Here is a 19,178-nt window from a genome sequence, read left to right on the forward strand (position 1 = left end):
TAAAAAACCAAAACTCCGTAGTACCCAGAACAGCACAGTGCCAATTTCACTATGTCCAGTCTTTAATATTGAAGCAATTAGAGACCACAGACATTTAGTCTGTGCCCTGTGTTATCCCAGGGAAATAATAATCCCTGCCCACGAGATTTCCACCTTCCTCAGGCCCCCAGGCACAGAGCAGCCTGGATGGGGCTGGGGGTGGGTGTCAAACTCTACCCACGAGTGCTCCACAGGATGAACATGGAGCATTTGATTTAAATGTCACCTCAAGTTTCTATAAACCAGATGTTTTATGACAGACAATCCAATTACTGTTTTGCATCTCAAGTATACCTTCAGATCCAGCTTAGTGTTTACAGGCTCTTGGGCTTGAGAAGCTGACAAGGTATTTATTTCTGATTTGACTGTCTGCTGAGTATCTTCAGGTTGCAGCTTCATAGCATGGTTATCAGCAGTGGATCCAATCCCAAAGAAATCCAGTATCACTACCCAAGTTTGCAAAGTTATTAAGACATCTAGACAATTAAAATCAACATCTACACTACGGTTAATTTTGTTATAGCGAGAAGAAAATTCAGGATGTTTCCTATCCACTAGAAATATATTGATATGAACTAATGAATCATCAAAGTTACTTTTTCCACAAGGCAACTTGGATCTGTCTGCTGTTGGAGAAGGAGGTGGAGTCAGAGGATACTCAGAATCAGCATCTTCTTTTTGCTTCTTACGGGAGGCACAAACTGGTCTTTGGTACAGCTGAAAGACATTAGTTGCTTCTTCCATATGGGAAGGTAGGGAACGTGGCATATCTGGATATTCTACATTGGACACCGACGGACAAGACTGTGAAAGGTATTCCTTGTGTGCTAAACTGGAAGGCTTGGGTGCTCCCCGGGACACCATGAGATTCTTATACATAGAGTCTGGGTTTTTTTCCAGAAGATCTTCCATCAGCAGAGAACGCAAGGCAATCTGAATAGACAAAGTCTGAGGATGATCCTTAGCAAACTCAACATCAAAATCTTGAAACTTAAGGCTGACAAGACCTTGTGCACCAAGTGTAAGATCACCGCTCAACTGAACCTGGAGCTCCGAGATATGAAAGTTTGCTTGAATCTGAGTAAAAGATTTTGTTTCCCTGACAGGTAATGACTTGTTTGGAACAGAATTAAAACTAGAATGGCTGAATAAGCCATTTTCCTTCCTTTCACTTGAGAATTCCGTGCCTGTGCTATGAGGTGATGCTAAAGGAGAACTCTGACGAGTCGAAGACACAGAAGTGGTTGGAAATTTGTTCAAGTCTTCACTGTAAATTAAATTATCCAGAGTCTGCAGGACCTGTTCATACACATGTTTTGCTAACACCACCTAGAATGCAGAAAAAAGAAACAATCATCACTACTTCATAAACATGTCTAAAATGCTCCAAAACAAGATTAAATTTTTTGGTCATTGTTATTATGACTTAAGACTGTCTCTTCTAACCACATGTAGTTTCTAAACTACCAACATGTTAAACTTGAAGATATTTGCCTGAAAAATACTTACCGTCTATGTAGAGAAATCCTTTTATATCGATAGTGGAAATATTAATACTACATTACTATACCTGAAGAGGGTTCACAAATTTCCCTTCAATCTTCATAATGCTTGATATTCCAAAGTCTTCATTACTCAGAGGAAAAGTTAGATCCAAATCTCTCTCCAGTGGTATCTTTTCCAATTTAAACTGGATGGTAGTGTTGTTCAGAATGTGGAACGCTGTTAAGAAAAAGTGAAATGAAAACAAAATTATAGTAAGTGAACAGATTATCCTACAAAGACCGTACAGCAAAGATAACACAGAACACAGTAGCTATTTAACTTGCTCAGAATCTCTTAGCAATGCTAAAATAGGTATATATGGCTATGTTTTGTTAAATTTCTGCATGAAAGGCACTATTCAGTTTTTAATTAGAAGACTAAAAATGGATATAAATAAAACAATGTGTCCGTTGAAATTAAAATCGAGCAGTATATCTCAGAAGGATGGCTGAGACAGAACATCAGACCTATGGTCAATACCCATTTTTAGTACCACCTACTACTCATATTAAAATAATTAAGAGTCCTCTGATTAACATACCATGGCCTTTATGTAATGATTCAAAGAAGTCATGACGTGTAAAATGAGATTCTTCCTGGCTATTAATACTGGCAGGACCTGAAGAAGAATGCAGCCCATGAGGTACTTCACTTGCAGTCTCCTTCTTGCTCGTAAACTGACTGCTATTTAAAGAATACATTTTAATATCTTTAATTTCAACTTGCAGTCTATCACTTGTCGACTCATCTTCTCCTGGTACAAAATTCTGAATAGATATTTGTCCTAGATGACCTACAAGCAGTTCAGAACTACCAGGCTTTCGAGGTATTGAGACAATCGGTGATTCAATGTTTATATTTAATATAAGCTTAATAGTATCAGTTTTGAGAGGTGGTGATCCAAATGCAGAGCCTTCACTATCTTCTAAGTTGGTAACATCTCTTGATCGTGGTGTTGTATCAAACAAAGAAACCATTTCACTGTATTCAGCAGTTTTAGTTGCCAAGACTGTAGTAACTTTTGAAGCTGCACTTTTCAACATGCTGCGGAAATTCTCTTCTAATTCATCCATTGACAAAGTCAGTTCTTTCAAAAATTTTGCTGAGTGGTTGTAGTGTAAGGAGGCCATTTTGAGGTTGAGAGAACATTCCTCTTTTGACTTTTCTGTGAAAGTGAAGCTTAAAGCATCTGGAAGGCTATTTCCATCATCGAGCCTAAAGAATAAAGATTCTACATCACCCATGAGATTTTCATACCTTACTGTATTCCCTATGCTGACAACATACTGGTTCTTAACACTATCTTGTGTGAGGTCCATCAGGTGAAGGCACCCAAGAGAGCCATTTACGTCAAATTTACTACACATGGAGACATTGACTTTGGTGCCACCAATACTGGCCGTCGCAATTTTTCTGCCGTATTTTTCTCCATTTGTCATGGCGACTGTCCTGAGGAGGAGTATATTTAACCAGTGAATATCAACTGCTACCTCTGTATTCTGTACATAAGTAGACTGGAAGGTTTCCTGTTCCCTCCAATCTCTTTCCAAGTCAGTTACCAAAGGCTGAGGACTAGAATCTTCTTTATCCTTTGGGAAAGATTTCTGGAGAAAGCCAATCAGCTCAACAATAGTCTCTGGATTAAGGATGATATCCAAGTTGTTCACCTGTAACGAGATCACCTGCAGACTGCTATCCAAATTCATCGATGGGCATTCTGCACTCACAAACTGATACTCTAGTTTTATCAGAGACTCTTGATCTTTTGCCTCATTACCAGATGAAGAATTGGAGGCTGCAGTGCATCTCTCTGCCAAACTAGCTACGTCAATGGGACGTGCATCGTACGGTCCATAAACTGGAGACTGAGCCCTGCTGTCTCGAAGACTTCCTGTTGGCACATCAAAACTTAGATTCTTATGAGAAGCCATCAAAAGATCAAAATCTGTTCCATACGTTTGCATAGTGTCAACCAGTAACAGGCCGTGAACAGTCAGGGACACTTCAGCATCATATGGCCTTTTCACAAAATGGGCATTGGTGCCAAAAACCTTGAGCACAGAGATATATCGTCCATTACTTTCAACACCCAGCTGCATGCAGTTGACTTTGAATTCAGCCAAAAGCAGCTGAGATTCAACAAGAACTTCTCTAGTATGTTGCTCCAGCATCACAACACTCTGTGTCAGATTCATTACAGAATCGTGCAAGCTGCCAAGCTGGTCTACCTCTGCAAAAATCTTGTCTTTCGCTAAATGTAGGGCATCAGAAGACTTAGTTTCAGATGTACTCAGCTGTGTACAACAATTCTTCAGAGCCAGTATTTTGTCTTCATTGATATGAATTTTCAAGTCAGGCAGAGTGCCAGACAAGACAGCTCCAGGGTATTTCGGGTCAGACGTGTATATCAATCTGCGCTCCAACTGCAGGTGAACATTGAATTTTTCTACCACATGAGTTGGACCCACATCACTATCCTGAACATGTTTCCAGTTGTCTTTCACTCGGCCCACCATGATCTGAAGGTCCATAAATGAAAGTGTGTATCTCTCATACATTTTTTTACTCATTAATTGTGCTTGTAGCTGCTCTTCACTTATTTCTACTCCAGTAAATTCAGACATTTTAATGCCACTATTAGTGTTAGATTCTGGTGGTGGAGTATTGGGAGGAGTTGCGAGAGGCGTTTTATATTCCTCGTCACTCAATTCATTGACATCTGAAGAAATAGTATCTGCACTCCTTTTAGATTCTTCTGTGGATTAAACAAAAAATAGTAAACAAACAAACAAGAGTATTCTCCATTCTCCTTGGATATTTCCCATCATTACCTGATCATCCTGTCTGAGTTGTATTTTTGTAAACACAAAGCATACCCAGTACTGTGTCCTTGCCCCCTTCCACTGTCACTTTTTTATTTGCACAACAGGAAATCTACTACACTTCTACATACATGCAGATGTCAGTCACAATGTATTATAGAATCTATTAAAAGACACTATTGCCTCATTTTCAAGCCACTATTACTACAAAATTTACTTTTAATCAAGTTGTTGAGAAAAGAAAAAATCCATTATTCTGTCTCCACAATTCTTTTGACCCCAAACTCCTGAAAACCAATGGAAAAGTGAGAGCTACATAACAACATATTTATGATGAGAAGTTTTTGTCTAATTGACTTCACTGCCTAATGTTAACTTGTATTTTATTATCATAAGAAAAGGATTTTTTCTACTCTACAATGCAGGAACACACACCCCCCAGCCTTCAAGAGGTGCAGGATATCACAGGGGAGCCTTTAATTTAAAAGTTAATCCCCAAACAATCCCACCCCCCCAAAAAAACCCCCCACACACCCTCTTTTAAAAACTGTATATCAATCTTAATTAAAAATTTATTGATAATAGCAGAATTATTATATGTATCTCTATGCATATATAGGGGAAATAACCTTAAGACATCTCTACTTTCAACACAGACAAAAGTGTTTCTGGGAGAAGGTGGAAAGAAAATGAAAGCTGCAATAATTCTAAATCATACCTTGAGAATTGGTAAGTAATATTCTTCCCAGATCTACAACAACTAACACTGGATCGACGAACTTGAAATCATCAGGAAAGATCACCTGAGGGGCAGAAATATCAAGGCACACGGTCCAGCTTTTGCTGTTTTCCTGAAAGTTAAGAAAAAAGAAATAATAGGCCACAAGAATACTACAATACCACATGTAGAACTCCCCACTTTCGTAAAAGGAACACCACAGAAGCAAACAACAAAAAACCCCCACTCTTTAGAGTTTCAAGTCCTAAAACATGTGGCAAAAAAGCCTACATAAACATTCTGAAGGCAAAAACTTACAATGAAGTCTCCTACTAGCAAACGATCAATAGTTTGCCTGATTTCAGCTTTTGTCTGCATTTTCAGCTTGTTGTACTGTCTTCTGGCAGCTTCAGCCACTCTTGCCTCTAACTCAGACTGATATCCAAAACCTGCACAAGAGATAAAAAATCAACTAGGTATAATTTTGTTCATCTGTTATTGAATTTAAAGAAAAAAAGAGAAAAAAAGTAAAGATCTATTCTAAATTTCAGCAGTAAAATATAGGACAAGAAGACATAGCAGTTGGAAGCCATTGGCTGTACCTACACACCAGACTACTTCACAGAGAAACACCTAAGCACAAAACAAACAATCCCACCAAAATATACTTCCTAAACCTTTTTCTGAGTCTTGATTTGACAGACCCTCAGCCTGGGTTACTAAATTTGAGGGAGACGGAAATGTTGATAAGTATAGCAACAGAGGAAATTCTAACTATGTGTTAAGAAATTTGTGGAATACATAGGTTGTCTTTGCTTTGTTTGTTTTTACCTCTAACATTTATGGAATATTCGCATCTTGTGAGAAAAGGTAGGTATCATTCACACCTTTATGCCGGGTAACTTAAATGTTTTCGTACTTGCAAAAATGAACAGAAAAAGAATTGGTATTTTTGGAACATTTTAATGTTCCTTATTCTCACCTCTCATCTCTGAACTTTAAAACCGCAAAATCAGTGACTTTATAATATTGCAGGCTCAGAATTACAGATTACAGAAACAGGCCTCCTTATTTACTAATTTTTAATTTAGACAGCATGACCAGCAGCAACTCGCAATTTTAAAGTAGAAGTTTCAGGATTCTGCCCAAGCGAAATCCCTGATCCAATTATCAAAGAAACAACCAAAAAAAATTGTCCAGAGAAAGACTCAGAGTATTGCTTAATTTGAAGTGGAGACTGATTAGTGCTTTATATTTCTAAGAATGAAAAGAAATAAAAATCAAAGATAAGCAAAGATGTAATACCACCAAAACAAACCCCAACCCCACCAAAAAAAAAACACATTAAAGGTTAACCTGAGGTATGAACCCTTCCCTTGTAGAAGAAGTCAGCTACTTTCTTAATGGCTTGTGGATTGTAAATAATATTTAGAGGTCTAGTACTGACTTCCAGGCGCCTCTCAAAATTGCTGTGAATTGGATTTCTTTCATAAAGCATCTCAAACACTGGGGCATCAGGATCTGCAACTGAATAAAAAATGAGTTACAAAAAGCAGTTGTAAAAAAAACCCCAACCAAACAATAAAAATGTCAAACAAAAAACAAACACAAAACAAAGCGACAAAAGCAAAAAACAACCCCCAAAGAATGAAATGACTAATTTTTAATTAGTCCTACTAGGAAAGTAGTACCTGTCTGAAAATTCTTCAGTAATGGAAAAGCAAGTAATATGATCAACTTCTACAATCAACAGAATTCAACATGTTTGTATATACAAAAACATTTTCAGAACTGGTGTCCTAATGCTGAACTCCTAACATTTCTTTAATTTGTTTTAAACTAAGACGAAGAGCAAGTGCAACTCCCTTTGTGCTGAAATGCATTTTTTTCTTAGTTTCTTTCAAGGCAACTTGCCACGCACCCTTACGTCTGAAAAAAATTCTGTGATTTTATCTTTACTATTTGCAAAAAGCATTTGTGTGAATTCCAACCCTAGGCACCCAGTTTTGAAATTTGTTTGCAGGAGTTATCCCATATGCTTGTTATCATCAAACATAAAACAAAATCTTTACCGGTATTCTGATTAATCATTTCTGAGGACAAACTTTGAAGTCCAAAGGAAGACATGCAGCCAACCTCTTTTTGCTGATAAGAATTTAAAAGAAAAAGATTGTTTAGATAAAATCAACCAAGCCACTCGCTATAAGCATAAAAGTCTTTTCTGTATTACATCTTACGGTCACTTTATAAGTGAATTATATGTATAGTCTGAGATTATTATATGCATTTTTTTCCTTGAGGTAGTAAAACGAGCAGAAAGTATGACTAAGAAGCTAATGCTACTTAAGCCCAAATTTCCATCTGTTCTCTACAAATTACGAAGTACAAAACACATGGGAAATTTTCATGGAATTAGATGCAAATTTTGGTTGCTCAGAAGAGATACTTGAAGTCTTTTCAGCAATTCATTAGGAAGAAAAAAAAAGTTCTGTAGTTCTGCTTCTAGAGTAACAGTATACAGGTGAAATAAAACGTTACTTAGATCAAAGAGCTTTATGAAAAAGAACAACCACTGAGTAAACAGGAATGCTGATTGTTCCAAAAATCAAATCTTGTTCAACAAACTACCTTCTTCCCAACACAAATAACTGTCACGTTAAAGTTACACGCATACGAAGCAATGAAGAGTTCTATGAATGATCTTTGCAAAGAGAGGGGAAAAGTAAGTTCAACAAGCGGAAATTTTTTTTCAAGACTTTTGTGTTCTCTTTCTGGGATAAGACACAAACCAAGAAAAACGTGTTGAGTTCTGGAACGTAACCATTTTCATACACACTTATGCATTCTACATAGTAACTTAAAGAGGTTTTTTCACCTACAGGATTCGGGAAAACAAGAACAGGAAATATGGTCCCTTCGGTTGCCAAATCCCTCAGAAAAAGACCACCAAGCTGAATTTTGAGAAGAGAGGAATTTCGTCGAGGAAGGGATTCTGCTAAGATCTTTACACCTGGAATATAAAGACATAAAATGCTTTTCTATTACTACACGGCACAAGTTTTATTTAAATTTTACAGATAACAAATACCATCCAACAAACAAATCTCTTGGAAGTGCTTATATATATTTATTTTTACTAAAAAATTAAACTTGGAAATTTGGCATACAATGACTGTGAAATGTGTATTTCTCTAATTGTCTTCCTTTTACACATAACACTAAAATTAGATTTCTCTCTTGAAATCATTCACACATCTGAAGAGAGAAACTTATTTTCACTTGATACATCAATTTCCGCAAGCTGTTTTCATATTTTCATTTTGAACTTTGTTTCAATATAGTAATTTCAAGAATTAAAAACAAAACTCAAAGGAAGGTCTGAAGATGGACAAAGCTCTGGTCTTCTTTGAGAAAGAACAGGAATCGATTTAATACCTGAAAACTCCAGCTGCATAAAAGCAGTCTCCTCAGCATGCACCGCCTTCTTCTCCTTATGCAACAGAGTGAAAGAGCCACCCTGCAACTGCAGATTGAATTTAGCAAAAACATGATCTCTCTTTGTAAAGGTATTCATGCTAGAAGCATCTGCAGCAGGATCAAAAAATTCATCTGCACCTAATTAGAAAACAAAACAAAAACCACAAGACATTAAGTGAGTTTCTGGAATACTACTGAAGAACAAAAAAAATTTCTCTGAATTTGAAAATAAAATATTTCCTCAGCTTTAGAGAAGAAAAAAAGAAACAAAAAAATAAAGCTGAAATACCTCCTTCCTTAACAAAACTGAGTATTCTGTATAACCCGCCTATTTCAATTAAGATAACATAAACCTAAATTTAAGAAGATCCCAACAAGCCAGTGTTGTTAATGTTATATCCAGTCACAGCAAGATACATGACCCCCACCCACCTGAACAGAAAACATCCCAAAGCTCTTTGCCATAAATATCTCCAACAGTGGAAGCAAATACATTCCATAAATCACTTTAGAAATAAGCAGGTACAGCAGGTACTGAGATGTTTTAACAGGCTATTAGGCTCTGTTGCCTAGGTGCATCAGTTGACACACATCATCTTTTAACAGGACAGAACCAAAGAGCTGTTCCTATTCACCTTTACCAGGTATCTCTCTACGGTAGAGTTAGCAGCCTTAAAAAGAAAGAGAAAACCCTGTATTTCCACACCTAGTATGTCTTCTGGATTCCACTGTTCCTTTGGGTCTGGCAGCAGCCCTTCAAAAGGTTCACCTTCGTATGTTTGCTGAGCGTATCCATACCAGCCTCCCCAGCCAGGAAACCAGGACTGCAGATACTGCAGCATTCCGGTGCTACCGCCATGCGCGGATTCTGCTGTGGGGGAAGCTCCAGGGGAATCAGGCAACGGCTCTTTAATACTCTGTGTTTGAACATTGAAGAGATACACATCGCTGCTGATAAGTGAAAGAATATCACAAGTGTACAAAAAAGTCGTAATAAAAATACAATTCCATCTACTCTTCAGTATACCAGCAGTGATATTTTTCCATCAATACTTAGCCTATTAGGAGAGTAGCAACAAAGAAATAATAAACCACACTTCTAAATCGAAATAAATACATATTAACGCTCTCCAGCAGGAAAGAACACAATACCTCAGAATAATTCACTTGAAGATTCTAAATATCACCCTGTATGCAGAATGTTTCTCACCTCAGCTAGGTCATGAAATTTATCATGAACTATCTCATATAGTATCTTCAACTCTTCGTAAGTTTGCTCATCCTCAATACGATGCATTTCTGCCTGAAAAGAGAAAAAAAGGTGAAGTAACTGCACTAAAAGGATACAGCGTCTTGTTTGCAAACATCAAACATCTCTGCATCGAGTAAGGTAGAGAATCACAGAAAAAACTATCATGGCATTAATGACAGTATCCAAGCGTCTGAGCACATGAAACTAAACAGAAGTCATGTGGGCAACCATGACATTCCCCGTATTAAAGTTCATTTGCATTGTGAAATACACTATTTTAACACTTTTCATGTTAAAAATTCCTTGCCCAACTATATCCTCCTATCATGCATCAGAAGCAAGGTTTGTAGCACAAAATGTAAGCCATGGAAAATGTCCTGATTTAACACAATAACTAGCTTAGCCGGGAGCAAAAAACACTTCTATTTTGAGTAATGAACGTAGAAGAAATGAACTGCATAAATTAGGGCAATGTAGTATTCACGTTCGGTTACTTAGACATATTGCCTTCTTCGTACTGATTAAGAAGTTGTTTGTGGATCAACCAAGTCTAAAAAAATATATAAAGAACGAGAGCAAAAGGCATTTTTCTAGTCCAATGGCATTGCCCTTGTCATTATACATTTCACGGCTCTGCTGAAGACATTACTGGTTATGTAAATGTCTCTCCCTTTGCCAGGTACTATAAAATTTCCAGTACATTGACTAACTGCTATGGTTCGTGTCTAAATAAAACAAGTAGGCGTTACATACAACTTGAAGAATCAATAGAATCACATCTGTAATTAAGATAGATAAGGTACATGGTGCCCTGAACTGATTTAACAAAAAAGTCCCAATACACCTAGAGATAAAAACCAGCTAGTTATAATTCACAGGTTTTTTTTTTTCTGAAGTAGGACACAGGTTCATTATAAGGGGCACTTTCCCTCTAAATTCTACATCCTAAAATCAACTGGGGAAAAATAAAAAAACAACAAAGCACCCTGAAACACACTGTCAACTTGCCATAATTTTTCCCACATTAGCTAACCAACCATACCAGTGACCTGACACACTTCTAATATTTAAATACTTTCTGAGTCTATAGAGAACACTAGTTAAGAAAGCATGTCAGACTGACATGAATGTTCTATGAGAGTTGTTATTTTTGGTGAAAACCAGTTACAGCGCAAAAATGAGACAGCTTTTTTGCAAAGCAAAACAAAAACACAAGAGCCCTGCCACACACACACCTCCCACGAGCCCAGGTTCCAAGATTTAAAAACTCAATTGTGGTCAAAAGACAGTCTGTTCAGTGAAAATGGCCTGCAGAAATACTAAAGATGCTTCTAAACCAGAACACTTTAAATTTGAGGAGATGAACCAAAACCAATACTGTAGGAAACTCAAAATGTAAATACCTCCTCTGCAGCAGACAGCGGCTCCCCCTTCAACTTGCTGTAATACATGTCAGTGTAAGATACGGCATCTTGGGCCCGATGCAATGCGAACTCCCAGGTCGAACGTTGTCTCTGCTCCCTGATCTCCGAAAGATTAGCATTCAAAGCAAAGATCCACCATTCTCGGCAGCTGAAACATTTTAAAATTACTGTATTACCAGTATTTAAAAAAAAACCCAAACGCATGCCAAATTGATGAAACTGATGAAACCAGGAGAGGTTCAGTGAAAAAAACAGAGGGCAACTGGTCAGAAAAAGCATCAGGATTAGAGACAGCATATGTGGGCAGTTCTACGAGTTGTGCAGAGCAGCACTCTGCGAAGTCACCACCACTTTAGTGGGATTTAGTATAGTTGTTATATATCAAAGCATAGACAACAAAATATTGCGTTACACAGACCTCTGATCTGAACTGATATCGTCTAACTTATTAACAGAAACTTAATAGAAGCTCTCTGCACAAAGAAAATTTCAGAACATCACAGTGTGCACATGGGGGTAGAACCTCAAACTTAATTTCAATTCTTGGAAGCTGTGAAAGAAGGATTTAAAGCCTTACGTAAGAGTAATTTAAAGTTTGAATTACATCTGAATATTCAAAACTGATTTATGAGGCAGGGGAACAAAACATGAAAATGGAAGCTCTAATATATTATTTTTATTATCTGCTTTTTATATTTGTCTTCATTCTAGTCTCCCTAGTATAGTTTTTAATACCATATTAAGAAGACCACATCTGTAGATATACTTACTTCTCTGTTACTGTAACCTTTGGTCTCCACTTCCTGAATTTAAGCTGTCGTTCCTTTCTAGCCAGTTCCTTTAAAAATCCCATGATCTGCCGATACTGCATCTTTTCGTAAAAGAATACACAGATCAATTAAGCAATATTGGGATATTGGGAGTGCTGTGATATTGGGAGTGCTTTCCAAATCAAAGGGGAGGAGAAAACAAAACAAACAACAACAAAAAAAGGCAGGCTTATTTTACCTGCACCAATGGCCTGCATACGGCTTCAGAATTAAGATTGAAGTTAATCATAATTCATAATTTGTTTCTCTAGTGTCACATATCTTCTCCCAGTAGCTAGCAAACGTGTGACATTCAATTTACAGGCCTCCTTACTTACAAAACACAGAATGAAATCTCCTTCCATGTCAGATTATCAGCCAAACATCAGCTGCTACTATACATTCTACAGACTGAAAAACCCCACGTGTATCCCTCCTGTTACAATGAACAAACAGGAATGTAATTTCCTTGCAATAATCAGTTCCAGTGAAATAATTAAATAATTTTGAATGTTTGGTTTTAAAACAAACAGCTTCTTCAGTATGTCCCATTCAGTTGCCTCTAAAACAAAACCTTTAAGAAAGTATTAATTTTATGCTACAATAATTGGTATTTAAGCTGTTACAAACACTTCCACAGTTTTGTGATCCCTACAGGTATTTCACTGTTTGAATCGGCAACTGTTTTTCTTAGATAATTCAAGACTGAATTTTACCAAAGACGTTTGGTATTTACCTGTGAAAGCTTCAAGGGTATAGTCTCAAGCTGAATGTCACACTCCAGCCGCGGAGTCTGGCGTGATCTTAAAGGCTCCTTAGAACAATTTCTCTTAAGAAGAGCAGAAGTGCATACAGGCCCCATGATGTAATTATGATCATGACTTTCCATACTTTTATCCATCGCTTCCTGTGGGTTACAAGCAAATTTATTCTATAAGGAATGAGTGTACAATACTTATTAGGATGCATTAGTTTCATATATTAGAAGACACTTTATTAGCATGCCAGTCCATAAAAAACTCTCTTAAACATGTTCTCTCTTCAAAGGTAAAACAAAATATTTCACAGCACAGCCTTTGCGGGTTGCACATGTATGCCATCACTATAGCATGAAACCATAAACTTCTGTTGCTCTTAGAAGCACCAGATCAAATAAATTTTAAGTCAGCTAGGTCTGCAACATAAAAAGGAGACTAAACAACAATCCTGCTCATACCTGTAGCTGACCAGGAGGCAGGTCACCCAATAAAGTGCAGTTGGTATCCCAATAAACGCTGAAGTCGGCAACATCCAACTGTTTTTTCCGCATCAGTTTCTCTACCTGAAGTAGAAAAAGTGGAATAAAGTCAAGATCACACACCACATACCATGTTGTTTTTAGTTTTAGTTCTAGATATTCTATAAACAATGCCCAGAATCAATTTATAAGAATAACCAGAAGACTATTAAAATGCCATACTTTCTACTAAATATTTGCTAGCACACATAAAATATAGCATCACATCTTAACTGCCAGGACAAAAAGTTATACTTACTGGTTCAAATACCGCATTCTGCATTGATACATTTTTGATGCATATGCCAAATGCAAATGGTTGCAAAGGATTTGTGACACCATCTTCAAACCTGAAATGGACATCCTGAATTTTTAACTAGACAGAAGAAAAAAAAAAAACATTAGTAGAGACAAATATTTACATCAATAGAGTGGACAGTAGTACTATTTATTAATACTTATGCAATGTATTATTTAACTTCTGTAATTCTACAAGAAATTTCTGGTAGTTATTTAGACCTCATAAAAATGCTATTCCTCATGTCTGGTTTTGTACTCTCCGGTTCTGTCTTCTCAGACATCACTAGTCCCTGCCCATCTCTCAAAAAAAAAATTAGCCATTAGATACTGTACTTTATTTTGCTATCCTACTATCATTCATCATTTTAAAAGCAAACGTGTAATTTCCAACTAAAGACTCAAACATGGACTAGACAATGTGAAGCACAGTGGGCACAGGGAATTCGTAACAAGTGAGAAAAGCTCTAAAATGCAAAGGCTTACTTCAATGTTTTCTACAATTCTTGTGACTACAGACGCAGTAACTGAGTACCAGTAAGATTCTCCTTTCTGTTGTCGTTCTTTCTAAAAGAGAAAATAGGGACGAGCATTAAGCACCATGGTAATAACCGATCAGGAAGCAATATACCTCGTTATACTGAAATTACTGTGAACAGGGAGAAAAAGAAAAAAAACAAAAATTGCAGTATCTCCAAAATATGTGGGACACACAACATGACCGGGGTGGGATTAGGCAGAAATTGAACTATGTTAACAGGTAACTAATCAAATTCTAAATTGGTTTCGTATGCATTTGTTCTCCAACTTGTTAAAAGACCTAAATGCAATCCATCTACTATAGCAGTTTCTTCAGCATGAAAGACAAGCCTGACTCACTTTCCATTGTTCTTCAAGTGCCAGAAGAAGGGCTTTCTTGCGTTCTCTTTCTTGTAACTTCTCCTTTTCCTCATCAAAATCTTCTTTTTTCTCTGGTACACCAATTAAGTGTAGTTTTGAGACAGATATCACCCATGGATCCACATGTGGGCGATAAAAAGGTATCTGTAGTGTTATTTTGCCAATGAAACCTAGATATACAAAACAGAGATGCTGTCAGATTCCTGTGTAAACATACTTTATCACCCTTGGAAAGCCTGAAAGAAAAAGTGGTGTAAGAAACAAACAAGCTAAAATAGAACTGGATAACCTGAAAACCAGGTTACCTCAGTCGTTCAAGCTTCTGACTCAGAGGTAAAGGTTCTTCTAAATTATGCAATACTTCCTGTTTATAAATATTTGTCCTGCACACCGAGACAAAATACAAACCTGCCTTTACTTCAAACGGTAATTCCAATTCCTTCAAGGCATCTGTCTTTAGCGGCAAGTTTTCCAATTCAACGGCACCTATACAAAGCAGAAAAAAACCCGAGTGTGTTAAAAACAATTATGTTAAATGAACGCCAACTTGAACATTCTAAGTCTAACATGACTAGCATCATGTTTTAAAGAAAAAAAATGAAATAGGATTTCATGAGAATGCCATTTCGAGTTGTGTTACAATGACAATGGTTATTTAATATACTTGTCTTGTTAATTTGTAAATGCCATGTGCTCAAACTATTTGATGAGGTCATCTAGAAACAATCTTCTGCAAGGTTTTAGATCTGAACTTTATTGTAACCAAGGAGAAAGCTTCTACTCTTTGTCTTTTCAAAAGAGATACTTCGAGTATTTCCTCAGTATTTCAAAAAACAGAAACAGGTAAGTGTTGAAGTGTTATAAGATATTCTCTCCAAAAATAGCAGTTAATAGCAACAAAAGGTAAATTAGAAAGCATTCATTTGAGGAGTCTATAAAAGCACAGGGCTCGTGAACATAACATGACATAACATAAACCAGAAGTCTTAATTACAGAGGAATAACTACCAGCACGAAAGCACAAGAAGTAAAGATATGGAATACTTCCTGCCATGGTCACTCAACAGGAAAGTTACTGAACAGTAATAAGAAAAATGACACTCAAATATTAGATAAATTAAATATGGTGATAAGATATGCTCGGCATACTTTTGAAAGTTTCATATAAATTGCTTTAACAGTGTTGATAAAAAGCAACAAAGATAGGAACACAAGAGAATTTACTATTAATTTTAAAGTGCTGGCACAAAACTCTATATTAAAAGGGTTTATATAAACGTTAAACACAATATTAGTGACCATTTCTATTCCACCTTCTAGTTACTACAAAACCACAACTTTTTAAAATCACGATATGTAAACACTATAAAAAACACCACAAAGCCTCACCCTTTAGAAGAGCAACTGAAAGTTGGTCTGTGTTCAAGTTATTGACATATTTGCCCAAATAGGTGTTGAGGACCCAAGCTACCAATCCTTCCAACATGACTGTCCTAGAGGAGGGCAACTAATGTTCGCCTGTCATTTTCTGGATTTCTGTTCCATAATTACAGTCACACGCTGAAAGAAAAAACACGAAGAAAATGATTGTCTGAAATGTACACTCAGCAGAGTTGGCATACTGCTATCACTGTAATTCTCACCGTAACCTAGCTAAAAAGCAGTAAAAACACTTAGTGTGATTTCTACCTTAAAAAACTGCTTTATGCTATGTCCCTTAACTCAAGAGTTTCATATAGAGCTTTCATAATTACAGACCACTCCATTTGTAAATTAAGTTTCTTTCCATCATTTTTCTTATCAAAACACCATATTTTGTTGCAATAACCAAGAAGGCCAATCTACAATCCTCTCCCAGAAAAGTGAAGACTAAAACTCCACATTGATGTGAAGCAGTTTTGCACTGGCCTCCTTGACTTCTGCTGCCAGTATTTTCTTCAAGTTGCCACCATTCTGGTTTTGAAAGCCTGATCTAAAGTGACAGCCCAGAGCCTTTGACTGTATTTTTGAAGAATTCTTACGACATCTGTGAAACAACTCTTTTTTTGGGAAGAGTGTATGTGTGGGAAGTAATCAGATACAAGTCAAATAAATAGCTCATCAACAGTTTTTCAAAGTGATAGCATAGATTACTGCATCAAGCAGGGGGAAAAAAGCTGCGTTAGAAAAGCAACACTAGTCATACATGTTAACATCTCCCTTCATAATCTTCTCCAGCCATTTCTGTTTCAACTTATGTGGTAATCAGACCACGAAAATCCCTAAGTCCCTGTTAAAGTTTCAACCAGTGAATTGCAAAACTACAGGGTGTTTCGAAAAGAAAGACCCAATTTCAAAGCACTGGGATTTCAAATTGGGTCCATCTTTTTGAAATACGCTGTGCTATTGGCTTCTGCAAGCGTAGAGTCAAGCACATTATTACAGTAGGGAAAAAGGCATTCAGGCTGTAAGTTGTCATTAGAATGCAATAAATGCATCAGTTCTGTGTTTAGCAAAGTCTCCCTAAACCAGTGTACCTGAGTTCTACAGAGCAAAACAACAAGATATGTCAGACTTACTTAGGCCTGACAATGGAAGAAAACGACAACTTCAAGAGATCCATTTTAAATTTTATTTTAAGATTCAAGGGTTTCTTATACTGAGGTTTGCTTGGTTTTCAGCTTTTTAAAAAAAAGGCCAGGGAAAATATTTGACTAATACAGTTAAATAAAATAACCAGAATCAAGCAAATAATGAAAGGTTTTTTTCCAAAGGGTGAAAAGTGAAACTACCCTGTCATACAGAACAAAACAGAAACACCATAAATAACACCAGACAGTTACATTCAAATAAGACATTTCTTCATGTTAAACATGTTTGCCATCTTTATCTTTGTAAAATTTCTCAACAGTTTTCAAAAATAATAGTATTATTCCACATAATAAAGGCCCAGTATTCATACACATGGGGCCATCACCTTCTATTATGGGCTTTTGTTCTGAAAAAATTGACAAGAAAGCTGACCTTCGAACACAAGCAAATACAGTAATCCTTGTCATGTCCTTAAAAAAAATAATAAATAAAACCAGAATTCTACAGGTGTTAGGAGCCAAATCAGAGGAAAGGCCTTAAGAGAACTTTTAGAAGCACAGAACAGGTTAGCACCCCAGTGACTGAAAATCTCCACTGCATCAACAATTCCATGCCTGAAGTAATCACAAGAACTGTAAATAAAGTACATCACCTCCTGAACCTGAACTTGTGGGACATAACTAACTATTTAGGAATCTTTCAAATGTTTTAAAGCTTTTACATTTGTAAACTTCTAGTCCATTGCTGTGCCACTGGAAAGAAAAACTAAACGCTTATTTTCTATGACAGTGCTTTTATTTTCTTAACGTACACGGTGCTTATCAGGATGAGAATAAAAGTCCAAACCAAGACCCTCACTCAAAGCAAGCTCACCTTTTCCCGAAAAATGTGTTATTTTTCCAACAGGGAGGATGAGACAGACCCTAGGGGAGCCTGGGGCAGCCGGCCAGGGGCAGCGCAGAGGCTGCGAGCAGGGAGGGAAGGGAGCTGGGATGGTTTTCTGTCAGTGCAAGGGCGCAGGGCGCCACTTTACTCAGGGGCCGATGACACACACACAAAAAAGTCGGCGAGGAGCGTTCGGGACACTGTCCCTTCTCTCGCTCCACACAGGCAAACACGCCGCAGGGAGGACGCGATAGGCAAGAGGAGAGAGACCTGTTGGCACCACCGCCTGTGGAGCCGAAGGGAAAGGTCACCTTGTCCGGAGCGGCCGGAGGGAGCCCTGAGGCGGCCGGGGGCAAAGGGCCTGCGCCACGCGGGGCGGGCGCCTCGGCGGAACCCGCAGGCCCGGCCGCGGGGATGAGGCGCCGCACAGAACCCCGCCGGGGCCGCCCCCCACTCCGCCGCCCCGGCCCCGCAGCGAAGGGGACAGGGACTGCGCGGCTGCCCACCGGCCCCCCTCCCTCCCCGGGGCCGGGAAGGCGGGGCGGAGCCCTGCGAGGGGCGTGAGGCAGGAAGCGGCCGCTCCGGGCCGGGCCCACGCTGTCGAGTTGGGAGAAGGGGCTGACGCAGGGAGATACAGCTGGGGCAGCCCCGCGCCCTCAGCCCGCCGGTACCCACCTGGGCTCCCGGTGGCGGCCGCCTCCTCGGTGGTGCGCGGGGCCCTCACGCCAATCGATCCCGAGCGAACCGACAGCTGGGTAGAGGAGCGCCGAGCTATGGATGTGCGCGGCCGCCGCCTCTGTGAGGCGGAGCCGGGGCGGACGGGGCCGGGCTCGCTCCGCGCCGCCTGCAGGGGCGCCCGGGGGCCTCGGAGCCCCGGGGGAGGCGGGAACGTGCGGGCGGCGCGAGGGCGGGCTCGCGCGCCTGCGTGCCCGCTGTGAGGGGGCTCGTGCAGCGGGGGCCGCGCGAGGCCCCTCAGAGCCGGGAAAACTGCGGGAAGCGAAGTTTCGAAGTATTTTGGCTTCGAAAAGCGTCGAAGGTCCGTCTGCCCGGGCTGGAGGCCGAGGTGGCGGCTGCCTTGGCTGCGCTGAAGTCGAGAGCGGTGTTTGGTTAGAGTTCTCTTCAGGGGCACAGGCTGCTGTGCATCAGTCCTCTTGTAATTAGGT

General features: G+C 38.8%; 1 protein-coding gene across 3 annotated transcripts in view; it reads right to left on the minus strand.

The window, feature by feature from the left end:
* Window positions 1-18,789, minus strand: part of VPS13D (vacuolar protein sorting 13 homolog D) — an 88,186-nt gene extending 69,397 nt beyond the window's left edge. For 2 of the 3 annotated variants that reach the window (XM_065649872.1, XM_065649871.1), the window contains exons 1-21: window positions 18,691-18,789; window positions 15,949-16,119; window positions 14,968-15,045; window positions 14,539-14,729; window positions 14,146-14,226; window positions 13,622-13,738; window positions 13,303-13,407; window positions 12,823-12,993; window positions 12,048-12,148; window positions 11,257-11,425; window positions 9,812-9,904; window positions 9,308-9,518; window positions 8,560-8,739; window positions 8,004-8,134; window positions 7,197-7,269; window positions 6,481-6,651; window positions 5,443-5,573; window positions 5,125-5,257; window positions 2,126-4,339; window positions 1,610-1,761; window positions 334-1,368 (exon numbers count right to left, since the gene is read on the minus strand). In XM_065649872.1, the coding sequence (XP_065505944.1) occupies window positions 334-1,368; window positions 1,610-1,761; window positions 2,126-4,339; window positions 5,125-5,257; window positions 5,443-5,573; window positions 6,481-6,651; window positions 7,197-7,269; window positions 8,004-8,134; window positions 8,560-8,739; window positions 9,308-9,518; window positions 9,812-9,904; window positions 11,257-11,425; window positions 12,048-12,148; window positions 12,823-12,993; window positions 13,303-13,407; window positions 13,622-13,738; window positions 14,146-14,226; window positions 14,539-14,729; window positions 14,968-15,045; window positions 15,949-16,045 (5,634 nt within the window). In that variant the 5' untranslated portion in view covers window positions 16,046-16,119; window positions 18,691-18,789. The remainder of the gene's footprint in view (window positions 1-333; window positions 1,369-1,609; window positions 1,762-2,125; window positions 4,340-5,124; window positions 5,258-5,442; window positions 5,574-6,480; window positions 6,652-7,196; window positions 7,270-8,003; window positions 8,135-8,559; window positions 8,740-9,307; window positions 9,519-9,811; window positions 9,905-11,256; window positions 11,426-12,047; window positions 12,149-12,822; window positions 12,994-13,302; window positions 13,408-13,621; window positions 13,739-14,145; window positions 14,227-14,538; window positions 14,730-14,967; window positions 15,046-15,948; window positions 16,120-18,690) is intronic. The other variant, XM_065649873.1, reaches the window with a different exon arrangement.
* Between the last annotated feature and the right edge of the window lie 389 nt (window positions 18,790-19,178).

This window comes from Caloenas nicobarica, chromosome 22, assembly GCF_036013445.1.
Source record: "Caloenas nicobarica isolate bCalNic1 chromosome 22, bCalNic1.hap1, whole genome shotgun sequence".
Lineage (NCBI taxonomy): Eukaryota > Metazoa > Chordata > Aves > Columbiformes > Columbidae > Caloenas > Caloenas nicobarica.